A 25347-nucleotide genomic window follows, 5' to 3' on the forward strand; every position below is an offset into this window, starting at 1 on the left:
AACTTCCTTCCTTCCTCCCTTCCTCTCTTCCTCTCTTCCTCCCTTCCTCCCTTCCTCCCTTCCTCTTTATCCCCTAAATCTTCTCTCACTTAATGACTCAGGTTTTATTGTGTAAGTGAAGCAATTTACACTAAATTGTGTTTATTGTTGTGGGTTCTAGTGTTTAGACTCTGAAACCCTTTAATTCTCTAACAATCTTTGTTTCTTATTTTTCGGAGGTGTTTATTCAGGGATTTTTTTTTCCCTCAAGCAATAATGACTCTTCTTCAGCTATATTGATAGAGTTTTGTGTGTTATTATTTGAAAATTGGGAGAGTTTAATATTTTTTTCAACGAGAAAGGGGTGGTAAAAGACAATTTGTTTTATAGCTTTCCAAGCTCTCTTTTCACAGACTTAGATTACTAAAGAAATAATTTTAAAAAATTACTAAGTAACATCTCCATCAGGATTTTCAGATGATGTAGGTTGGTAGTTCCAAACAAACCTTTGCAACGAGAAATATTTCTGTAGAGAGGGAAACCACTGACAGTCACAGAAAATTGAGAACATTTTTGACAGATGGATCATAATATCTATCAAGAGGGAAACCAGAGAAGCGGTATAGACCTTCTCTCCTTCAAGCAGCCTAAAATTTGATATCAATAACTCCAGCCTGGCCTCTATTTATAAGGACGGAATTTCACTGGCAAGGAAATAAGGATGGCATGTTCAGGACTGGGGAGGGGAGGGAGAGGAGGTTTGTTCTCGGCAGCTGGTCACAGAGAAAGGTTGTTTTCTTGGGAAGGAGGAAAAAAACTCTATTTGACAGCAGAGCTGAAAAGGTGGTCACAAAATAAACAGTGCTGCCAACAGGAGCTGTCACCATATTTAAGGTTGATGAGTAGTAATTAATGCAGATTCTTTCAAGCAAGACTTGCAGGCTCAAATGGTGCTCAGTGATTCAGAAAGGAAGAAGAAAGTGAGAGGCTCTTCCTTGGAAGTTGAATTCAATGTCTGTGAAAGCCTGGAAGTGCTGGTGTGCAGGTCCCCCAGCCTTCAGCTGCAGCAGAGGAGTTCTGTGTGTCTGTTCCAATCGCAGCAGCAATATTCACAAGCAGAGCTGTCTCTAATCCATTCTGACCCTCTCACACACCTTCAGATCTCAGCACAGTTTGGAACCTGATGGAAACTTCCAGTTCATTCCGGGGTGTTCATAGTCCTAAGGTTAAGATCCCAACTATTTTGGGAGCTAAAAATGTTCATCCAAGAATATCTGAGAAAAAGTCAACAAGGATGAAGAAGTAATAATTTAATACCTGCTGTTTAGCTCTAGTGTCAGCTACCTGGAAATGTCTTCATAATTGTAGGGTGTATGGGATAGGAGACATGTACATATTTTATGTATAAAATCCATATATCTCCTGCCTTATGTAACTTGCAAATTATGTCATTCTTGAATTTTCGGGTGGAGGTGCACTGTGTAAGCTGTTTTTTTGTGTTTCCAAAGAATGTCATGCTGCAGAAATGTTTATAAGCCCAGCAGCACAATGCAAAAGACCCCCAAAGTTTGTATTACTGATTCTAGTGTTGATTAACTGTGGCGTGCAACATCTAGAAACCAAAAAGAAATACGCTTTACATGACAAATGGGCTTTTCAGTCTTGATACACAAATGCACGTGTCACATAAGTAGTCAAATTTAGTCCCAATGATGTCAGGGGAGGAGGCAAGACCTGAGCTCTGCCCAGGTTCTTATTTAGCTTTTGGCAAACCACTGAGTACAACTTCTTACCAGTGATGGTTAAAAGCAAACCTACAGTTTGTTTGTTTGTAAGCAACTGCTTTATCACAGGGTTCAACAGAATGCCAAGTGCTCATGTGAGTCCTGCCCTGAGGTTCTGTGAATGTGTCAGGAAAATTAATCCACAAACACCAGAGGTTTATGTCCAAAAAGGAGACAGAGGAATCCTTTTACTTTATTCAAATAAAGGGAGAGGCCATGGGGCATTCCCCTAGGGTCTCTCCAATTTTTGGAGAATGCAGCCTCCTTTTTATCCTAATTTGCCTCATTTCCCTCTCTCTTTCCCCATTGGCTGAGGTACTTGAGAGGTACAGACTTCCTCAAATGCCTGATACTGAAGATTTCCCTCTAATGTATAACCCTCCTTTTTAATTGCTAATTCTTACGGAATTTATGGGTTTTCTCCATTGTTTCTTTCATCTTTCAATATCCAATTTCATGTATCAGCAAACCTACAGTTTGTTTGTAAAGGCAAATATCTTTTTTTCCATTTCTCAATCAGTGGAATCTTTCCCATTGTTTCTTTTATCTCTCAGTGCTAGTTTTATCTACCAGCAGACCCATAGCTTGTTTGTAAAGACAAATCCATCATTCTTCTCAAAAGTGTCTCAGTCTGGGCCATGAAGAGCAGGCCTTGTGAGGAGGTTCTGAGCAGCCACAGGGTTATTTCACTTGTTCACCCTTCCCTTCTCTGCCACTGGGAGAGCTGTGCCACTGAGCGACCTCAGTGCTGTCCCAGGCACGTTTGACAGCAAGGTTTCAGGGATGGGCATTTCCCAACCTAAATGATGCCATGATTCTCGGGTTATTCTATGACTAGAATTAAGCTTTCTGGCAAAGTGACCTGTTGCCTCAGGTCTTTATTTGGGTAATAATTAGCATTGACTCTATGATTGTAGAAGGTTGATTAATAGTTTTATTATTATATCATCTTACACTATATTATACTATAGTTATTAAGAAACCCAGTAACCCTTCCAGCCAGTCCAATACAGCTTTGACCTAATTGGTCAATCAATCCAAACACCATCCAGTGTCTAATTAAGAAATCACTTTTTGGTAAACAAATCTCCACGACACATTCCACATGTGCACAACAGCAGGTGCAACAAGTGGAGATAAGAATTGTTTCTCATTCTTCTCTCTGATCTTCTCACAGCCTTCCCTGGGAAAATGCCTGGGGAAGTCTGTGCCTGCTCTCTGTGGCCAGAGAGCTGCTGCCACAGCAACCTGCTGATTAATTGTAGTTTGCACAGAATCACAGAATATCCTGAGCTGGGAGTGACCCAAAGGAATCATCCAATCCAACCCCTGTCCCTGCCCAGACACCCCAACAATCCCACCCTGTGCATCCCTGGGAGCATTGCCCAAACCCTCCTGGAGCTCTGGCAGCCTCGGGGCCGTGCCCATTCCCTGGGGAGCCTGGGCAGTGCCAGCACCCTCTGGGGAAGAACCTTTCCCTGAGTTCCAGCCTCACCCTCCCTGGCACAGCTTGATGCTTTCAGTATCTGCACTGTGGATATCTGCCCCACTGCATTCTCCCCAAACTCTGCTGGGGAATCTGGAGCACCTTCTCCCCTTCTTCTCTCCCTTGGGTATTTCTGGGCTGTTTTTCCCAATTCCTTCCTCACTCTTAGTTTATTTTCAAAGCAGGGATATGGTAGAGTTCTGTTTGGTGCATATTCGGTGCTCAGTCGATATAATAATTAATTCAAATTAAGGTTCTGTTTCAATTAGCACAAAGCACATATGAACTAAGACAAAAAATGGTGGATTTGTTGAGTGAAGAGTTTACTGTTTTCCAAAACAAGTATCTTCTCAAGCAGCCAAGATGTTGTAGCAGATACAGCTTTTTGAGTTCAAAAATTAAAGTTCAGCCAAGGATACCAATAGCTCTTTGATTAGTTGTAAGCTTCCAAGTAAAAAAATAAAACAAAACACCAGCAATCAGGAATATATATTAGCATAAATTACACATAATAAGAATGATAAGAAAAACAGCAATCTAGCTTAAAACAACAATCATGGAATCTTAAAAAGCATGAGATTGCATCATAATTCAGTGTTTGTTTAAATTAGTGTATTGTTTTTCATTTTTCCAGGCAAGGACTTTCACCCACAGATGTCAGTTTTACCCAGGGCAAGGACAGGGAGAAGATTTTTGTCAGCCACAGAAAGTGGAGGTTTTATTTATCAGAAACTTTTTTACATCAGATGGATTTGGCAGCTTAAAAATCATGGGATTTTTCTTTCAGCTCAAGCCTGGTATGGGACATGCCACCTGGAAAGCTATTCTCCACAATATTCCCATTATATCACCAATTATTTCTAGCCTTGAGGAGATCAAGTTTTTTGTGTGCACATAATGAAGACTCACTCCATGACAGCTTTCCAAGACCTGGACTTTAAAACAAGTCTGGTATCATCAGCCTTACAGTAAAATCCCTGAGCTGGCAAAACAACAGAACTTTCTAAAGGAGTCAGTGCAGCCTGTCTCTAACAGGGAAAATAGACATTTGCTACAAGGAAATTAAAAAAAAAAAAAAACAATAAAAGAAAGGAAAAAGAAAAATAAAAAATGGCTAATCAAAACAATGATTTATTTTTACTTGTATGATTCATTCCCTTAAATAAACAGCAAGTAAAAATCAGCCTCCCTCTAGCTACAAATTGGCCAAAGCATGCACAGATCAATCTTGATCACTCTTGATAATGGGTTTTTTCCACTGAGTCCATTTCACCCAGCGTGCAAAGTGCAGCTCCTTACTCTCAGCTTAATGCATTTAATAAAACTTAATTAAACATTTGTAAGCCTAATGAAGCACTCTGGAAATGAAAACAAAGGCAAGCCAACATCCTTCTAAATGGAGACTTGGCCATCAGAGTCCTACTGAAAAACCGGTGTGCTGAGCTTTTAATGTGTCCTCTGGGGTTACCAGGGAAGATCAGGGTGGCATTGAAAGTCCTGTTACAGTATATTATTTATTTCTTTTTATTAGCATGCCAGTCAGATATAGGTGTTTCATGTTTCACTGTGTATTCCAACTGGGGCTGGACAAAATCAATTTAGAGGTAACAAAGAGAACAAATCTCAAATATTTAACTTTTGTGAAATGCACCACATGCAAATTCATTTATGGTAGGGACCTTCACACCAATGAAGGAAGATAAAAGTGGATAAAATATTATAGGTTTAAATATTATCATTAGTGTTACTATTTATTATTACTAGTAGTAGTAGTAGTAGTAGTAGTAGTAGTAGTAGTAGTGTTGTTGTTGTTGGTTGTGGAGTTTCAATTTTTTTTTTGTGAGGGTTGGGATTAAATGTGTGAGATGGTATTTTTTCTTTGGATTTAGATTAGTTTTTATTTAGTTATTGGTTTATTTATTTAGCTATTAATTTTTATTTATATTATGGTTTTATAAATTGTGAGCTTTATAGTATTTTATTTTAATAGACTAAAAATGGAGTTGCATTTTTAATAAAGTTTTTTAAAGATAAATTGTTTAATTAAGAAATGATACTTAAATTATTTTTATTTTTAACTTAATAATTAACTACTTCTGTTTTTTAATGTGGATTTTTTATTTAATTATATAATACTATTTAAATTTATGAAGAAGAAAGTGAAGAAGAAGGATTAGTTTTTCTTCTAAAATTTTTATTTTGTTTTATATATATATTATTATATTTTAAAACTTTAAATATTCTACTATGTGATATTGCACATATTCATTTAAACTATACACTCATATCTTAGTTTTATTATTTAATTTTGGAAGCTTTCTCTAAGGATTCAGGTTAAATGTAGTGTTCTCTTGGGGGTCAGTGCTTGTCAGCACAGAAAGTCTAAAATTTTCAGCAGCCAGGGTTCCAACAGTTGTTGTTATCTTTTGTGTAACAGTATTCTACTCTTTATTTTTATTCCAATAATTTGATCTGAATCAATATTAATTCTTTGATTATTCTGGTAAGATTTTGAACATGCTGATAACTAATTCTTTGCTTTGATGTGTGTTTTATCGTTGTCTATAACAAGATTTTGAATGATAAAGGGCTGTTTTCCCTGACCATTTCCTGAGGAGAGATGTGAGCAATGAAGACCTTTGAAGGAGTTCCCCTTTGGGCACTGGGAGGGGTTCTGGGGTCTCTCTGGAGGCCTCTCACAGCTCCCCCAGCCTGTGTCTCATCCTTTAACTCTTGCACAGTCTTAGAGTGTTGCTTTACATTGTGAATTAGTGACATTTTGTAAGGAGCAAGAAGGTCTTGTTCATATCCCAGCAACAAGTTTCCAAAGCTAAAGGAACTTCATCCGCAGAACCACAGAGTCCTTAGGGTTGGGAGGGATCTCTGGAGATCCTCTGTCCCACCCTTTGTCAAGGCAGGGTCACCTGGAGACACAGGGGCACGTCCAGGTGGGTTTGGGATGTTTCCAGAGTGGGAGATTCCAACCTCTCCCTGGGCAGCTGTTCCAGTGCTCTGCCACCCTCCATGGAAAAAAGTTCCTCAGGCTGAGGTAGAACTTGTTGTGCTTGGCCAGTTCATGGCCATCGCTTCTTGTCCTGTCACTGGGTGTCTCTGAACAGAGTTTGGCACCATCCCCTTAGGACCTGCCCTTGGGATATTTTTATAGATTGATGAAATCCCCTCTAAACTTTCTCTTCTCCAAACTAATCAGACCCATCTCCCAGTCTCTCCTCATCAGAGAAATGCTCCTTCTCACCATTGTGATAATCCAACTGCATTCCTGTTTAGTTCCCTCCTCCTACCTGATATCACAGACACTGGAGAAGGAGATATCCAAGACTTGATATTCATTTGAACATTTTCAGATTCAAATTATCCAAAATTCTTTGAGCAGAAAGCTTTTCATTGCTGTGAATAAGATCCAATGGTGCTGTAGCTATACATGTGGACACTTCATCCAACATTTTAGAAAAACAAGACTCATTTGTAGTTGTCTAGGAAAGGCATAAAAACTGCCTATTCACAGTTTTATCCAGGCCTAACAGGCTCATTTCATGTCATCAAATTTATTGTCACACTTCCTGACTTGGACGTGCATCACTTGAAGCATTCCTAGTTTAGACAGGTGATTTATGAGGCCAGCTGAGCTCCCTGCGTTTAATTTGATTTAGGGAAATTTCCCAGAACTTACCAGGGGAAAGTCAGTTATAAATCCAAACATCATATTTCATAAGGAGATTTTACATTTTCTCCTAACGTGCTAAAAATATTTCCTTGAGGTGTGACTGTGCTGCAGCCTCCTCCACATGCAGCTGCATCGCACCCTGTGAGTTTCGGTGCATTCAGGAACCTTTCTGCACAGCTCTGTTCCACAGGCAGCGGGACCAAGGCACCCTCAGCATATTCCCTCTGCTCTGCTCTGCTCTGCTGAGAGCACCTGGAGCTCTGTGTCCAGTCCTGCAGTGTCCAACATAAGGACATGGAAATGTTGGAGCAAGTCCAGAGGAGGCCATGAAGGGCTCTGGAGCACCTCCCTTATGGAGCCAGGATGGCAGAGCTGGGAATGGTCAGCCTGGAGAAGAGAAGGTTGTGTGGACACCTCACAGAACCTTCCAGGGTCTGCAGGGGCTCCAGGGAACTGGAGAGGGACAACTCATCAGGAACTGGAGTGACAGGACACAGGGAATGGCTTCACACTGACAGAGGGCAGGTTTAGATACCATATTGGGAAGGAATTGTTCCCTGTCAGGGTGGGCAGGCCCTGGCACAGGGTGCCCAGAGAAGCTGTGGCTGCCCCTGGATGCCTGGCAGTGTCCAAGGCCAGACTAGACAGGGCTTGGAGCACCCTGGGCTGGTGGAAGGTGTCCCTGCCCATGGCAGGGGTGGCACTAGATGGGCTTGAAGGTCCTTCCAAGTCAAACCATTGTGGGATTCCAAACCATTTTGGTATTCCACGATTCTATGCAGTGGCTAACTGTGGGCCTTAATTACGTCATTTTTATATATCTATGACTGGTGGTATTTCTCTTTTTTTCATTTTTTGTGCTTTTTTGCTCTTTGTTTCTTATATAAATTGCAGTTTCTTCTATAGAAAATGGACCTAGGCTCAATAGAATTGCCAATAAAGGCCTTAGTAGTTCTGGGTGGATTATTCACATTGCCCATCATTACACATTTAATCTAGGCTGGGAACCTTGGACCTTTGGATTGCTGATGGACTAATGGACTAATGAGATGTCCAAATTGCCCTTCAGAGCTTTATTGCAAATAGAAGAGGCTCCTATCTGAAAGGCTTCATCACAGATGCTGTAGGTTTTACCAGCTGGATGCCTCCATGTGGGCAGGGGCGGATTCAGCCACCAGAAATGTGGTCTGACATTCAGCAGTGTGACAAAGGCCTTGCTTACAGAGCAACTTCACCTGCTCAAGAATTGCCTGCTCCCCGAGTGCTCAGGTGGAAATGACATCTATTAACCTGAAGGTCAAATATCTGCACTTGCAGGGGGATTACTGCTCAGAGTGTCCCAGTTCTTTAGAGAATAGCTTTTCCCAACTCTATCAATGACATTAAAAGTTGTCTCTTAAGGAAAAAAAGTTGCCAGGCAGTTCAATGACTGTGTGTGCATAGAATCCAGCTACTTTAGTAAATATTCCCACCAAAAAAATTCATATATATCTGGGTTGAAGTAGAGGAATATAGTGACTCCAATTTATTTTAAGAGAATATGACAGAATACTGCCTTTCCAATGAAGGGAAAAAGATTGCCATCAATGTATTCCATTCTACCAAAGACATATTAGAAATAGCACCAATGTTTTCAATCTCACTCAGTTCATGTGTTCATTTTGCTCTCTGAGTCTGTTAAAGTTGAGAAATAACATATGAAAATAAATGCTTGGTACTTTTACATGACTAAATTCTGATTGACTAGAGGCTTTAATGTTTGGAGTCCAGATAAAATTCATAGCTAAGAATTTCCATTTCTATTTTGTGTTGACAAGTCAGCATTTTCAAAATGCTTAGCAGCACAGTCCTCATCTTAACTTTATGGATCTAAATATTAAAAAGGCAGCTGTGATGCTCTCTGATGTCCTGCTGTTAAACAAGAACTTTCACAACTCCAGCTGTCAAACTAGTCCCTTCAGAAATACAGATTGTGGGAGGGAAATCTTAAGTACAGGACAGCAAGAGAGGAATTAAATTCATACAAAGACAGTGGTGCAAAACCAGTTTTAAAAAAATAAAATGAAAAATTTCATAGAACTGATTCATGGTAGAATTACTGTCTAATCTTGTAGAAATTGTCTATATTATTTTGGGATGGGGGGTTTGGTTTGGTTTGGTTTGGTTTGGTTTGGTTTGGTTTGGTTTGGTTTTTTTGATGCCGAGGAAGGACTTAGCTGGAAATTTTTTTAATGATATGCAAGACACAGGGTTATTTAAAATTATTTAGGCATCTTACACAACCATAAAGTTCTCTCATGTTGTGATGCCTTAATTTTATAGGCAGAGGAGTTATGCCTTAATACACACCTGGTAAACTGAATAACTGAGGGGGACATGAGATGCCCCAATGAAAAGGGCACATGAAAGAAGCCCTACACATTTATACCATGAACTATCTTTTGTCATTCCCCTATTCCTGTTTAGTGCTTAAATTTTTTCTCTGCTGAGAGTGAGGGAACGACGTAAGATGAAAATTTGTGTGTTCAAAACTAGTGATGGTTGATTTTCTTCTGTCACACTCATGCTCAGTGATTGTACATGATCATTGCATTTTGGGTTTTTTGTTATCCCTGTGGTACCTAGATGCTCTTGGAGTGAGTTACACAGCTGTGATGGGATCCCAAAGCTCTTCAAAGACTCTTTGTTCTCCCCTCTCTCCCCACCGAAGAATTGTGGTTTGATATGTACACGCCTCACTTTGTTTTACTCCTCCTCTTTTCTCTTCCCTGTCAGCTGAGAATTGGCAAAAAGCCTTTTTCTGAAAAGAGAAAGCTCTTGGAATGTGTTGAAAGGTGGTCACGCTCTGGATTAGTCCCTCTTAGGGGAGCATTGTTTTCAGAGCAAAGCTATCTCTGCCTCTCAGGTGGTTTTAAGCTCTTTTCTGCCTGCTGTGTGCTGAGAGCAGATCATAGGCAGACAAACAATGCCTGGTGCAGGTGTGAAAAGAGGGTGGGCAATCCTGCAGCACCTATTGTTACTAACATTGGCATTTCTTGTGTTTCCCTTTCATGCCTGCACGTTGAATGTTCCCTAAAATAGAGGAATATGTGAGTGTATTGACAACATATGCTGGTATTTTTAGATGCACATTAACATCCAAGGAGTAATCTGCAGGGAAGGAAAATTTCACAATTTCTGGGAGGTAAAACTGTTTCTTTGGTCATAATTCACACCTTACTGTTGTTGGCTTGGCAGGGAAAGAAGGAATTTATGGCTCTGCTCTCCCACATGCACTCGTTCCCAAAGCAGTGGTATCTCTGGTGTGGCCACGCTGCCAAATTTGTGAAAATTAATGTCAGAATCCATACACCTGTCTACCCTGTGGGTAAGCTGACATTTTATCCCCTGTGACCCAGGGCTGTGGGTTGCTCCATCGGTGGTCTGTGTATGCAGAAAGTGTTGGGTATGTGCTTCTTTTGGAGTAGATTCCATGCTTAGAGAATGAAGCTGAGTGAAGAGACCCCAAAGTCAGTCCTGCAGTCCCACAAGCTGCCCTGCTGGGCCCCCATGAATCCTGCACATCAGCATTAACTCTGCACTTGCTCTGGGGTCGAGATCTCCCAGCACTGAGTCTCACTAAAAAGTAGCCACAACATTCCTTGTTTCCATATCTCATCCACATCCAGGGAGACTTTGGCCGCTGTTTTTAGCTCTAACCAGGCATACAGGCTCTCTTGCTTGTTTAAAAGCCTACTCAAATGAGACCTTGGCTCCTTTTCTCTCTCTGCTTTTCCCTGGCTTCCCCCTTGCACTCCAACCACCTTGGCAGAAGCCCTGGCTGCAGCATCCAGAGGGTGATCCCATTCCCAAGGGTGGCTGTGCTGGCACAGCAGTTCAGATTCTGTCCCCTACCTTCCAAAGAAATGATGGCTGCTGGATTGTAAAACACTGATGCTCCCCCATATCCCATTTTCCTGCTTGCTGCCAGCACTGCAGAGAGGAGGGTGTGGATCACTTTTCTTCCCCGTGACATTTTTTTGTCCCTGGAAAACGTGCTGCATTTTCACAGAAAAGCCCTTCAGGCAGTTGTAGTTTCCTTCTGCATTCTCCATCCTCCTTCCTGCACAAGCTGCTTACTCAGCCTGGGAAAACTGACTTTTTTTGGCTTTTGTCTCTTTGCAGACTTGAGGTGTCTGCCAAATAAGCACTTTCACAAGAAATGCAGTCAGCTTATGCATATCTTTGGAAACAAAGGCTCTCCCTCAAATTTTGGGAAGAAAGACCCTGAAATGTGACTACACCTCTCTCTGTCTTCAGCCACTAGAATATGAATGCATTTTCTTCCTGCCTATATTTTTTCCAGCAAGCAATGAGAGAAATGTGAGTTCATTCATGTTCACTATGTTTGAATATGATTCAATTCAGCCTCTGTATTCTGAATTTTGTCACCCAGAGACTTAGATCAGTCTGGAAAACCTAATTCTGGTTCCCAAATGGTGATAAGGGGGCCCATCCTTACTGCAGTCTCTTCCCACAATAGAATTTATAGACATTAACTTGGTTCTCACACTTCAGACATGATCTGAATTGGATTTGCTTGGAAAATAGTGTTAGAAGAGTTCTTTATCAGAGAGGCCTTCACTTAAGCAAGATGGTAGTTGTGTTCTAATTAACAACTACCTGGTTATTGTACCTGTAGTCACTGGAATTTGTTCTGAATATTGTCCTAAGTTGTCATTGTGCCATTCCATGGATACAGTACACAGGCAGTGACAGGACCAGGGCAAGTGGCTTTAAACAGAAGAAGTGTACATTTAGATTAGATATTGGGAAGGAATTGTTCCCTGTGAGGGTGGGCAGGCCCTGGCACAGGGTGCCCAGAGAAGCTGTGGCTGCCCCTGGATGCCTGGCAGTGTCCCAGGCCAGGTTGGACAGGGTTTGGAGCAACCTGGGATAGTGGAAGGTGTCCCTGCCCATGGCAGGGGTGGCACTGGATGGGTTTTGAGGTCCCTCCCAGTCCAAACGACTCAGGATTTCCATGATTCTGTGATTCTCTATTACCATCCTTTCTGTGCTTTGGGTTTTTTTTTTTTTGGTTTTTTTTTTTTTTGTGTTTTTTTTTTTTTTTTTTTTTTTTTTTTTTGGGGGGGGGGGTTGGGTTTTTTTGGGGTTTTGGGGGGGGTTTGTTTGTTTGTTTTGGGTTTTTTTTTGTTTGGTTTGGTTTGGTTTTTTTCAGTTTATGATGGCAGTAAATAACAGCATTGGTGAATGCCAGCAGAAAGCACCAGGATCTGATCACTCCAAATATCTGCAATGCTCAGATGGAAATTAGTGCACATGGAAATAGCCACAGTTCTTTCTTCTCCACCCTTGGCTTCATATCTTATTACAAAACTTTCATATGGATCAAGCTGTTTGCTGATTTGACTCATGTTTTTCTAAAAAAACATCCCGAAGTTCTTTTTTGAGAACTCAGAAGTTTTTCAATTGGAAAAAATGTCCAAAGGGAAATATTATTGTCTCCTGTTTGAGAACCTAATAAAACTGTGCCTTTTATTTTTTTCTCAGCATATACTTATGGGGATTTTTTCCCTATCATTTTTCCTTATCTTTATAGAATCCAGTTCTTGTAGAATAGAAACTGTCCCTATTCCATGAGCCTACAGATTCCAAAATACAAAACTAGTCCATGAGTAGTGGGCTAGGAAATCTGGCACAAAGCTGGTGAGCAGTGACAGGAGGTTTCCACTACTCCAGTCCACCACAAGGAATGTGTTGTGTAATAATTAAATGATGTCCCACTTTTTGAGCTTCTGATATGTATCTTCTATTACAGATATAGTTGTGCACAGTGAAGAACTTTAAATCTTGGCAGAGAAAGATAAGTAAAACAAACAAACAAACAAACAAACAACTCAGCCAAGAAGAAAACCATCGTCAGAGGGGGAAAATCTTAAGAAGGAGGATGAAAGGTGGGGGAGGAAACCCCTCAGATCATTTACTGTGGCAATTGGTATTTTTTCTTAGTGAAGGGAAGTAAATACTTCATCACTGCCCCACACTTCATCATAACTTTTACTTCCTATAAGCAGAAGAGGACATTTATTTTTGGTTTTTGTTAATTTTATAATATCAGAGTCTTTCACTTTGAAAAGACTACACAAGGAACTGAGTAGTAAAATCCAGCTAATTTTGCAAGTTATAATAGTTGCCAAAGACATAACAAAAGACCAAAAGAAAGACTTGAAGATGAAAACAGGAATACTGAGAATTTTAACTGGGAAGATATTACTAATGCAAGAGCAAGCCAAAATCTAGACACATAGAAGAGGGGTTGAGATATATTGTTTATCAGCAAAAGAAAGCTGTAAGTTGAAGACAAACAGGAAATCATCCAGAGGTTAATTCTTCCAGCAACAACAACATAAAAAAACCCCAAACAAACGAACAAAAACCACAAAAAAAAAAAAAGCCCCAAAAAACAGGGGGAAAAATCGCTAATTTTAGTTCTGAGTGACTTCTTAGTATAGAAGGTCTGAGGAATTATCCAAATGGTGGCAGTGAAACAGTAAAGCAGATAAATATCTGTTGAAGTCAGGAGAGACAGGAATCACTAAGGAAAAGTTTCCCCTTGGCAGGGGGCTCTGTGAAGAGTTTCTGCCCTTCTATTTTAGCTTGTCTGCTTTCACTTACAAGGTGTTTTCTCCCCTGTGCTGCTGGGGTCTTGCTGGAAGTGAGGAGTGTGTCTTAGATTAGGCTAAATTCAAATGACACTGTAATACAACAAATTGAAATGAATAAGATGAATTTCGTTGGAGTCCAGCTGAATTAAAATTGTGTATGAATGGGGGTTTTTGTTTTCTGTGCTTACCCGTTCTTTATATAATTCTTTCCCATTTAAAAAATACAAATTGACTTTCAAATCTGTGAGACAGATTAAGAATTAATGTAAGGAGGTACTACTAAACCATTTTGTATCAATTTCCTTCATTTTACCCTGCACTTACTAATGGGGATTTCTGACAATCCAGCCATTTGTTCTGTTCTCTTGCAAGAGGCAGCAAAAGCTTCTCGTGAGTCCCAGGTTCTGCTGGCTCAGATGTGCTTTTTTTCTGCTGGGATGTGTCAAATGGCAAAGAACCTGATTCTGATCCACAGACATTCACATTTAATTAATTTTAGTAACTAATAATGTTTAATTAATGACTTGCACTGTCAGCTTTATAAACTGGATTTCTTGTATCTGCAAAAGGGGATTTTTTAAAAAAAACTGAAAATTCTTGCACTGAAAAGAATGGAAAAAGCACCCATCTACTAAACAACTGCATTGGTAGGGAAATTTTTAACATTAATTTGAATCTATGCAGCATGGCTGTACTTGAGTGAGCAGTTCAAAACAGAGATATTCTGAATATTATAGTGTGTGTATTTGGGAGGATGCTTGATTCTTTTGGTAAATATGCAAAGCAAAGGATCAGGGGGAGACTTCTGAAAAGCATTTTGGTCATTTGCAGACAGCCTCTCACCTGTCTCCTGTAGAGCTAATGCAGCCTTGCACTGCTGTGTGTCCCACAGCTCCAACCTCCTGCCCACCCTAAAACACTCCCTGGCATCACTCTGATGTCTGGGTGTCACACTGAGCACCTTGGAAAGGACAAGCCTCAGGGGGAGCATCACTACAGTGGTCACTTCAGCCCAACATGAGCTCCTAGATCCACATCCTAAAATTAAAATAGCCTATGGCTTTGACTTTTTGACAGTTTCTCTTACAATCTGGAGTCCAGCTCTTCTCTTTACCTATGCCTCCTGAGTTCAACACACACAAAAGTGTATCAAAGTTACTACTTTTGTGTAAGAAAAAAGAATCCCACAGCGTTTCTTTGTAATAACTGTTCAGCTACAAAATTTTATTGGTCTCCTTCTATGTTCCCTCTAGAGGATGTAATGCACAAAAGCATTGCCACAGAACATATAAAATTACAAATGAAATTTATTGTAAAAAGTAGAATGTCTTCTAGACTGGTGTCAGTATTTATTTCATTCATAAACCAAAACTGCAGGTATAATATATTCATTGTCAGCAAGTTCATGTGTGTAAATTGCCATCCAACAGTATTGACTGATATAAGACAGATATTGAAAAGACAATTTAAATTTACTCTTCCAAACATAAACTGTTCCACAAAAGCACTGTAGAAACTCCTTCAAAGTTTTGTGTTGTGCTTCACATTTATGGTTAACTACATAATTTGGTTGTGTCATAATCCACTGTGTTTGGCAATTTGGCATTAAAGGCCTGCAAAGCAGATTGGATCCTCACCACTTCACTGGTAGACAGTTTGAGTCTATGACGGAGCAAGCAAGAGAAGAGGTCCAGACGACGTTGGCCGGGTGGAGAGAGTTTATTTACACGATCCCGAATCTCCAACAGCTGCAAAAGTGCTGAGTCCTGTGAGCCCTGAGTGTAGGGGTAGTCCAGCTGCAAAATCAAGTCTCGAATTGCTTCTGGGTCGAAGTGCATGCTGTAGCCAAACACTTGGATGTTGTTGATTTTCATGTAGCCCAGATTTCTTGAGGGATCAATAAATTCCAGGGGTTCGTAGTAGATGCTCTCGTTGCCATTTGGACCATTTGACTTTATTCGACTCCTCAAATAGATGTGTACAGTTTCAAAAAATGTCTTCCACTTGTTGCCCAGAGTCAGCGTCCAGTTATAGCACTGAAGGGGTAAGTCCAGTTTAGTCCGCTCCCAGTCTGGGAAATTGTTTTCATTCACAGGCATAAACCAGCTCTCAGAGTGGCTGCCCCCAAAAGGGTTGATATAAACAGCAAGGACGGGCTCTAAGGTGCTGTTCTTAGTCAGGCAAATTTGCAGAGAGAGGCCCAGTATCATATGGACCAGGCTGGACTTGTACTTGTTGCTCTTAAGAGTCAGGAGCATCCGCTTGCGCCACGAGGGGTCGAACCAGCTGTTGAGGCGCATGTCATTGCTGATGAAAATGGCGTGGACCTCGATCCGCCGGTCCGTCTTCTGCAGCAAATACTTCATCTCCAGGTCCTGCAGGTCCGTCTCGAAGCCGATGTAGTGCTCGGTGGAGTCGGCCACCTCGGGCTTGCAGAGCCCCTGGCTCAGCATGTAGCCGGCGTTGCAGCTCCCGCAGCGCGTGCGGTTGTCGGGGGCGCAGCTCAGGCAGGCGGGGCCGTCCCCGAGCGTGCAGGGCAGGAACCCGTGGCAGGCCACCTGGTCGTTGGGGCAGGTGCACGTGTGGGTCTCCTCAGAAAAGCTTCCCAGGAGCCCGTTCTCGTTGCAGTAGAGGAAGGACTGGATGCGGTTGAGCCAGTAGTTGGAAGACCTGCAGCGTGAAAATAACTTGTTTTTAACAAAGAGAGGCCTGCACACAGCAAATACAACTTTGTTATATTTTATCAGAAAGAGAAAAATAAAGCTGGTTTTAGCATCAGGCTAAGGCACGATAGCATCTGCTGTCAGATAGATACAGGTATAAATTGCCTCTTAACAATGCAAAATCACAAAAGAAAAGTTTCCTTATAAACCCACAGGCATGACAGGAACATTTAGTTCAGGTATTTGCTTTCTCTGTGTCTCTGTCAAGGCAGCCTGACAAAGAGCCATTTTCTGTAACTGTCTTCAGATTAGCATCTTGAAATCCTACGCAGTTGAGATTATTTTTGTGTGTTCTATTTGACCAAAGTGTTTAGTGTGTATCTAAATGTCTACAATTCTACCGTCCCTCTATTCTATTATGAAGATTTATTTTATTTTTACTAGCTGGACCTGCATTGATTTACAGACAGTGAGACAAATTCTTTCCTAGAATAGCAATAGGTCCCTACCCCCCACCCAAAGAGATTCTATAGATTACTCCCAGCACTGCAGAATCTCTACAGGAAGCCATGCATGAGTGCATGGGCATGTTGTGTTTACTTTTCATCTTTGGGGACAAAATTAAAAGATCACTTTAATGTTCTTCTTGTCATCTCATTTTGGTTTCACTAGGAGGAACCGTTAATGTCCTGTGTCACACTGGGAAAGCATACTGAAACCAACAGTTTAGGCTGATGAGGCACTTCCACTAGAAGAAAGACAATGAGAAGAGCAGAGCTACATGGAAATAGTCAGAAAAATTTTCTTTGCATTTTTCAACTCCTGTTATTCTCAGAAATGCACAGTTTAAAGAACTTGTTTTGTCTGCTGCAATCAGATCTGTTGTTGCATGTGAATGATGATGGTTGTACAGTTTCTTTCCCTTTCATTACATTGTTTTGGAGAGAAAATGCAAAACCCTCATTTACTCCTGACTGACTTTTAAGTCACATTTGAATTTGTCTCAAGGAGAAATCCATGGCATCTCAAATTCTGATATTTTAGAAACATGAAAATAAAGTTCAGTAAGAAAATATTCTGGTGACTTTTTTAATCTTTCTATTTTTTCCCTTTTGTCGGGCAGGAATCTTGGTTGTTCAGGGTTGTCGGTTTACATTTCTATAGCTCTAGGTATTTTCTAGAAGCATAAGTAAATATAATAACATGCACAACATGAACATACTTCATCATTATTCTTCTTGGTGCTTATTTGAAAGTCTGTATTAAGCAAAAATATTCTGGGTGAGCTTATTCCTTTGTTTCCTGATTACAAATCATAATGTCCATTCTGCAGGCAAGGTCAATGTCACAAAATAAAAGTTACCCCAAAACTGAGAAGACCTTGAAGTTGTCCCAGGTGGAATGGGAAGCTCCTGTGTGTTTTGTCTGGGTTGTTTTGACAGCAGCCTGCACATGTGGAGCTGTCCCAGCCAGACCAGGTGTGTGTGACCCTGGTGCCCATTTTGGGCTGAACTCTTCTGTTCACTGCTATAACCCCATGGGCACCACAGCAACCAAACCAGAGCAGATTCTTCCCAAAGGAGGGAAACCAACCTTCCAAAGGCCTCTCTTTGCAGCTTCTCCCTAATCCTTTGTGCTTCTCTGTGCTAATTTCAGAATTAATGCAGAGTCCCAAAAGCTGCTGGAGGTAAGATATAAAAGTCTGGTTTGTTTACTTTAACTCTTTAGTTAATGCCATTTGATTTGCAGTAGCCTTCATAAAGTTGCGACCTTGTGATTTATCACACTGGACAGAAAACTGGGCAGATTTCAAGGCTGTATTATTTGCATTTTAATATCTAAGTTTTCTGCTGGTGTTGTTACTACCATGTGCAATTACATGATTACTGGGTTTGCAACTGTGACTTTTAGCATCCTCCTCCACTTCTGTGGGGAACAGAAGTCCATGCCTTTGAAAAGTTTTATTATACATTAGGAATACATTTCCAGATCACATTTACAGAAAACCTCTTTTTACAGAGACCAGGAACTGTTAGAGAATACAAGCAGCAGTTTAAAAACCTGCATGAAATTACAAACTGCAAAATTAAGTAAACTTCTTTCTGTAACTTAGTTATGTTGTTTGTAACTTAGTATTATCTAGTTTACTTAAACTGCTATGTCTTTGATGATTAGCAGTTGCAAACAGGTCAACAACTTTAGAGGGAAGGAGGTTATCCCCTTATTCCAATGAAGTTCAAAACAATAACATTCTAATATTATTGCCTTACTTTTATTTCTTTGTACCTGATTTTAAACAGAGAGATTTCAAAAAGAATCTGCTTATACTTTTCTTCGATTATTTAACAAATATAGTCTATTTTAAAAAATTAAAATTACTTCCTTATTTAACTGCTTGTTTTAAAATTAGTCATTAAGGAATACTATTACTCTTTGTAAATTTATTGCTTTCAGTGGAGCAAATTAAGTAAATTATGTGAAAGTACATAAAATGTGGGTGATACCTACTTTATGTAAGCCAGTCGTCCTTCATTGGTAATGACTGGCATGTCATTACAAAATCATTCTTTTTCTCCTAGAGATTCAAGATCAGATAAGTTCTGGAGCCTGCAGCCAAGGGAAAGGTTTGATTGGAAGCAGATGTGTCCTGCAGGTCACCACCTGGCTGAACAGCCCCTCTAGGACAGTGGCAGCTGGGGACAGAGGGGGATTCGGAGAAGGTGAGAGGTGACAGCTCAGGTGCCAGACTTGCTAACCCTGTGACAAGGGCTTCAAGCATGGCTAGCTTGGGGCTGGAGCCTGGGAAATAAAGCATCCAGGGAAAGAGGTTTTCTAATGTAGTTTGGAACTGCATAATCCATTTGGGACTGGATGATCTTCAAGGTCCTTTCCAACCCAAAACGTTTTGTGATTGTATGCAGATTTTCTGCATTCTGTGCAGAAAGTGGTGCACCTAGGGACCCTCCTGTGTGCCTGGACATGGATGTGTGTGGGAAACAGGCACATTTGGACACAATTCCAGACCTCCTCAATATCACAGAGGTGTGGTGGATGGACAGAGACTCCTTGGAGAAATCAGGTAGTAGGGGATCAGTTGCACTCCCCACAGGAAGAAGACTACAGAACTAAAACTTCACTACTGAACAAGCAATTCACTGATCAGTGAGAGGACAGTGAGAGGGGCACTGTCAGAATCTTTACACACCATAAGATAAAAAGAAATGGATGAAGCCTCCCTGGATTCACAGAATTCACAGAATCACTGGGTTGGAAGAGACCTTCCAGATCAGCAAGTCCAACCCAGCCTCAACACCTCAACTAAGCCATGGCACCCAATGCCACATCCAGTCTGTTTTTAAACACATCCAGGGATGGTGACTCCACCACCTCCCCAGGCAGACCATTCCAGAACTTTATCACTCAGCACCAACTGGAGAAAGCAACACGACCACAGGTGCCCTGAGCGAGGCTTGAAAGAGCTCTTCAATTACTCTTTTAACAATAAAACATTATTATTTGATTTGGGAAATTACACATGCTGGCCTGATGAGTCAGTTTTCCAAACACTGGGGTGTAGAACCAGCTTCCAAACCTAATGAAACCAGCAAGAATAGTCCTAGCCACTCCACTGAGCTTCAAATAAAAATGGAACGCTGGAAATACCTGTGTCTTTCTCATCCTGCATAATTATGTGATCATTTATAATCAAAAGCTATTTCTAGTGATTCAAACACTTGAAATCACAGCTTTACTGTAGAAGTAAAGTAATTTTTAGTTTAATTAAATATGATATTTGGTAAGTACAGGATACTTGTCAAATTATATAAAAATCACACCTTCCTAGAAATTGTTTGGAATTTTTTTAAACTTCCTTTGTTTTTTAATATCAAGGTGTTGAAATCAATGTTTTAAAACCAGAACAAAAGTACAAAAGAAGTGCAAAATCTGGACAGAATTTCTATGAAAACATGAATATTGATTGTCCTGTTAGTAGAAAACCTGTTGTCTCTATAAGAGAACCACTGCTCTGACTTGTGAACCCTGAGCCAAGTAACCCTTCCAAATCTTAAATTCCTGCCTAAGTTAAGACCCCAAAACTGGGTCTCCATTATTCTGGGGTTTGAATCTCACCATTGACTATAAAGAGCTCCTGCTCACGCAAATCACACCTCTCAGGGAAGAGCAATTCCTCCCTCCTTATTAATAATAATAAGAACAATTCCTCCCTCCTTATTCTTCCTTATCTGATCAAATATTCAGTGTAAAAATACCTAGAGGTGCATGACAATATTCCACAAATTTTCTCAGTTCTTAAAATTTACTTGGAAGCAGGTTGTTAACTAATTCTGCTTCAATGAAAACTTCAGTTCCAATTTCTACTCATTTCCTACTCTGCTACAAGCTCAGGCTACTGTTGCAGGATGAAGAGACTCCTGTGGTTAAATCTGCTGCCCCATAAACTGCACCAGCTTTCAGCTGGAATGCTTGCAGGGGAAAGAAAGCCTGCCAGATAATCTCACTTTTACACAAGCATGGTAAAAAATATGATAATCCTAGGGAAGTTAATGCAGCAATTAACACCAGCCAAGTTTCTGATGAGAATCTTAATGACAGACATAAATCATAATCTGAAGTACGTTTAAAATAATTTGCAAATCTTTTTCTTACTGTGAAAAAAACTTTACTTAAAAACAGGATTATTTTTACTAGAGCAGTTGCAAGTTTAATCCAAACCACGTGCCTATTCCTGTTCAGTACCCTGTAACATTTAATGTAAGAACAAAGCACTATGGTCACCCAATAGAATAGCTGGAGCAAGTATTTAATCATGATATGACACTTTTACCTCCTTCTCTGCCTCACTAAGTGCTTAACATCTGTTGTACATCAGATGGCTCAGTAGCAGATGATGAGTACTCAGTGAGGCAGATGCTAAGTAAAAAAATGAAGACAATTTAACAAGAAGAGGAGAGGCAGTAAAATACCCATTACCTACTTTCCCCTTCTTTGGAGGCCAAGTCCAGTATAAATCTGTGAGACAGCAACATCAGCACCAAATGCACTTTTAGACATCTCTACAACATCCTACTCTGGATCAGGTGGATTTACATCTTGGGAAGGACAAATCAGACTCCAAGTACTTGGTTTCTGTGCTGTGATTCAAAACAGTAATGGCTGCTTAATTTGATAATGGTCTTTTATGAGAATGTTGTTTTCTTCTAGGAATCAGGGTAAAACTACCAACAGCACAGCAGCCAGAAGAGCAGTGAGTGATCATAGAATCACAGAACCACAGAATGGTTGGGAGAGAGCTTAAAGTCCAGTCCCACCCCCTGCCATGGGCAGGGAAACCTTCCACAAGCCCAGGTTGCTCCAAGCCCCATCCAGCCTGGCCTTGGACAATTCCAGGGATCCAGGGACAGCCACAGCTTCTCTGGGCACCCTGTGCCAGGGCCTCCCCACTCTCACAGGTAAGATTTCCTTCCTAATATTTAATCTAGCCTGTCCTCTGGTAGTAGGAAGCCATCCCCCCTTGTCCTATCAATCCATCCCTTGTAAACAGTCTCCCTCTTTCTTTCCTGTGGGCTCCCTTTAGGTACAGTGAGGACACCCTAAAGCTCCTCCTCTCCAGGTTGAACAATCCCAGCTCTCCCATCCTTTCCTCCCAGCAGAGCTGCTCCATCCCTCTGACCATCCTGGTGCCTCCCCTGGACTCTCTCCAGCAGCTCCAGCTCCTTCCTGTGCTGGGGCAGCTCTGCAGGTGGGGTCTCAGCTGAGCACAGGGCACAGGGGCAGAATCCCCCTCCCCTGCTGCCCACGCTGGGGGCTCAGCCCAGGGCAGGGGGGGTCAGGGCTGGGGCAGGTCCAGCTCTCACCCCCAGCACCCCCAAGTCCTTCTCCCAGGGCTGCTCCATCTGCTCCTCCCCACCTGGATTGACCCCAGGGCTTGCCCTGACCAGGTCCTGTTAAAAACCTCCTGGGGTTCCCATGGGCCATTTCTGGAGCTTGTCCAGGTCCCTCTGGCTGTCACCCTGTCCTTCAGGGCTGTTACTGCACCCTCAGCTTGGTGTCACCTGCAAACTTGCTGAGAGTGGCCTTGATCCCTCTGTCATTAGAAGATTGAATGCTTTTAGTTTATTCAGCCTCATAAAATTACCCACCAATGAGATAAGTGTGCCTGAAATCGTTTTACTGTAGCTCACGTTACAGGTATGGCAGCAAGACTCTTGGTGACTCTGCAAATCCCACTCCCAAAGACAGCAAAGAGGAGCAGTGCAGCTGCTCTGAATTCACATCTCACAATTTCACTGCTGCTCTACCTGAGCCAGGAACTTTTAGGCTGATCCAAAGGTCTGGGTTACGTGGGCCATGGTGCACACAAAAACTAGTATAAAGTAGGGAAGGACTATGATACTTTTCTAAATGTATGTAAAGGAAAGAGAAACCTCTACCTAAGGGATGCCTGTTAGCACACACAGAAAGTTATTAATTAGCTATGGAATTTTAATGGAAATGTTCTCTCCATATGCTGAAATTGCTTCCAGCATTGAAGTGGAAGCAGTAACTAAAGAAATCTGTCTCAGTGTGATGATATTCTGTGGTGACTGGATGAACCTGGATCACGATGCTGAATTATGTTGCTGGGGCTGTTCACAATCTAAACTGAATCTACTTTGAATTATAGAGCCAAAATACCTTGTTTTCCCTGATAATCACATTTAAAGAGAGTCTTTCCAGATCCCCTAGCCCTCGTGCCACCATTCTGCAGCTGTTGCCTGGGCCCCTCAGGGCTGGTACTAAATCAATGTTCTTCTTTTAAATTCCAGATAGTATTTATATTATGAGAAGCAGAGGAATTAAGCCCCTACATTAAGTGGTTGAAACCTTTTGCACCTCATAGAGAAAAGTGCCGTGGGTTTCACAATATTACAAGCTAAACAATATTTTGGCACTAAAACATGTAATATTTCAGAGTCTATTTCTAGTTGGTCTGTTATGAATTGATTTACAAAGCTTTGTAGTTTTAACTATGTTGATTTTACCCCCTTATAATTCTCATAGCAAAATTTTTCTAATATGAAACATTTCTGCCACACACACCCCCAAAAGAATAATTATTAGGAAAAAGAAAATTAAGATAGTATATCCAAAACTCTTTTGACACAATGATCATAATGATCATTGTGGTATTTTTAATTGGGAATCAAACTGCTTTGTAGCACCAAATATTTATGTAAAGGGAGACAAATCAGAGACAAGCTTTGAAAGCTTTTACTAAGTAATGATCCAAAGTGCAGCAGGGACAAAGGAAACATACAGAAAATTAATTAATGGCGTCAATTGTAGAACAAAAGGAATCAGAGCTGTTAGGAAAATTAAGAGTTTCCATGTAAAGGAGGAAGAAACTTGCCACACACATGCACAAAACCCCACCAAAATACTCCAACTAAAATCCTCCAAACCGGCCAACCAATGTGTGCTTCTTGGAGCCAATGTCAATGTCTATGTGTGCTTGTGTTTGTAGTGTTAGATCTGTGAAAAACTGACCTTGGTTCACAGATTAGCCGCTCATTTTGTGGAATTTTAGGTGGAATTTTCCAGATGTACGTTAACGTATAAATGTAAAAAAATTATGAAGTTATTGTAAGGCTTAACTAGATGCCTCTGGTTAATAAACCCCTTTAGGGCATTAGAAAAGTAACAGCCAAATTTACTGCAATGTAATCATCTTATTTTGTGTGAAGGAAAACTGGGGAAACATCCCAATATTGAACAAACTGAAAGCAAACACTGAAATGCCTTTTCTTTTACAGGGAGAGGTGAGATGAGGGTGTGATAATGCTGTGTGCTTTTCTGAACACAATCCTGGAACAGTTTAGGTTGGGAAGAACCTCTCAGGTAATCCAATCTAATCCTCCCCCATGGGCAGGGACACCTTCCACTGTCCCACGTTGCTCCAAGCCCCGTCCAACCTGGCCTTGGACACTGCCAGGGATCCAGGGGCAGCCACAGCTTCTGGGCACCCTGTGCCATGGCCTCAGCACTCTCATCCTAAAAGGAATTTTTCTTTCTGCCCAGTCTAAATCTACCTTCTCTTATTTTAAAACTACTGCCTTTTGTCCTCTCACTACAGGGCTTCTTTAAAATTCTCTCTGCATATTTCATATTCCATTCATGTCTCACTCTGTATTGATGCTGCCCGGTGTATTTCCCTGCATTTCTGCCAGCCTTTCCCTCCCAGCTGGATTTATTAGCCCCAAAAGATGCTCACATTAATGTAGTGCAAGGGCAGCTCTTTGCTCTGTGTTCAGCAGACCATAAGGTAGAGGTAAAAAAGAAAGAAGTGAAGGAACATCCTGACTTGGAAAAAGGATAAAAATGAAATAGGATTTTGAAATGAAAATTCCTTTCACTGAATAATTTAAGACGGAAGTGTAAATGTAGCTAATTCAGGGGTTTCGTTGAATTTTAATATATATATATATATATATATATATATAGCTGGCATAAACCTAATTTCAGTATTTAATCTCTAGGATTAAATAGGGAGCCAGTAGCAGCTACTAAGACCAACTGGATTCCCTTGTCAAGATCTTGAGGCCAAATGCACAATAATTGTCTAAGTTGTTTGTGTGAACTGTACTGCAACAATAACAAGATGTACCAGCAGCTCTAGTAGGCAGTAGAAATTCTAGAATTAATAAAAAATTAGCCTTGACTGAAAGCTCTTTTTATATAATGCAGCAGATCACAAAAATCTATTGAAGATGAGAGCAGAAGGCAGTGTATCTTAACACTGTACTTCAGATAGGAGAAAGCAGCATCCACATTTTTAGAGTTTTTTCTTCAAAACAGGAGTAAAATAGGAAGTTCAGAGACTGGAGATAATTTCTGAGCTAAAGCCTTTCAATAAATTGTAGGATAACCAATAATCAAGCAAAAGGGCAATTGGTAGGGTTATTGAACTGCAACAGACCCACAAAAATCCCGCTGCTGCCAACAGCATCCAAAGTTTTAATCATGGTAAGGGGTAAATCTGTATATGAAAAGAGAGTTAGAAACAAACAGAAAAAACAGCCATCAA

The 25347-nt window shown here is 40.9% G+C and overlaps 1 protein-coding gene across 3 annotated transcripts in view; it reads right to left on the bottom strand.

The window, feature by feature from the left end:
* Positions 1-14888: 14888 nt before the first annotated feature.
* The window catches only part of BRINP3 (BMP/retinoic acid inducible neural specific 3), a 200321-nt gene continuing 189862 nt past the window's right edge, over positions 14889-25347 (bottom strand). For all 3 annotated transcript variants that reach the window (XM_053951027.1, XM_053951025.1, XM_053951026.1), the window contains one exon: positions 14889-16269. In XM_053951027.1, coding sequence (XP_053807002.1) covers positions 15153-16269 — 1117 coding nt within the window. In that variant the 3' untranslated portion in view covers positions 14889-15152. The remainder of the gene's footprint in view (positions 16270-25347) is intronic.

Source organism: Vidua chalybeata, chromosome 9 (genome assembly GCF_026979565.1).
Source record: "Vidua chalybeata isolate OUT-0048 chromosome 9, bVidCha1 merged haplotype, whole genome shotgun sequence".
Taxonomy (NCBI): domain Eukaryota; kingdom Metazoa; phylum Chordata; class Aves; order Passeriformes; family Viduidae; genus Vidua; species Vidua chalybeata.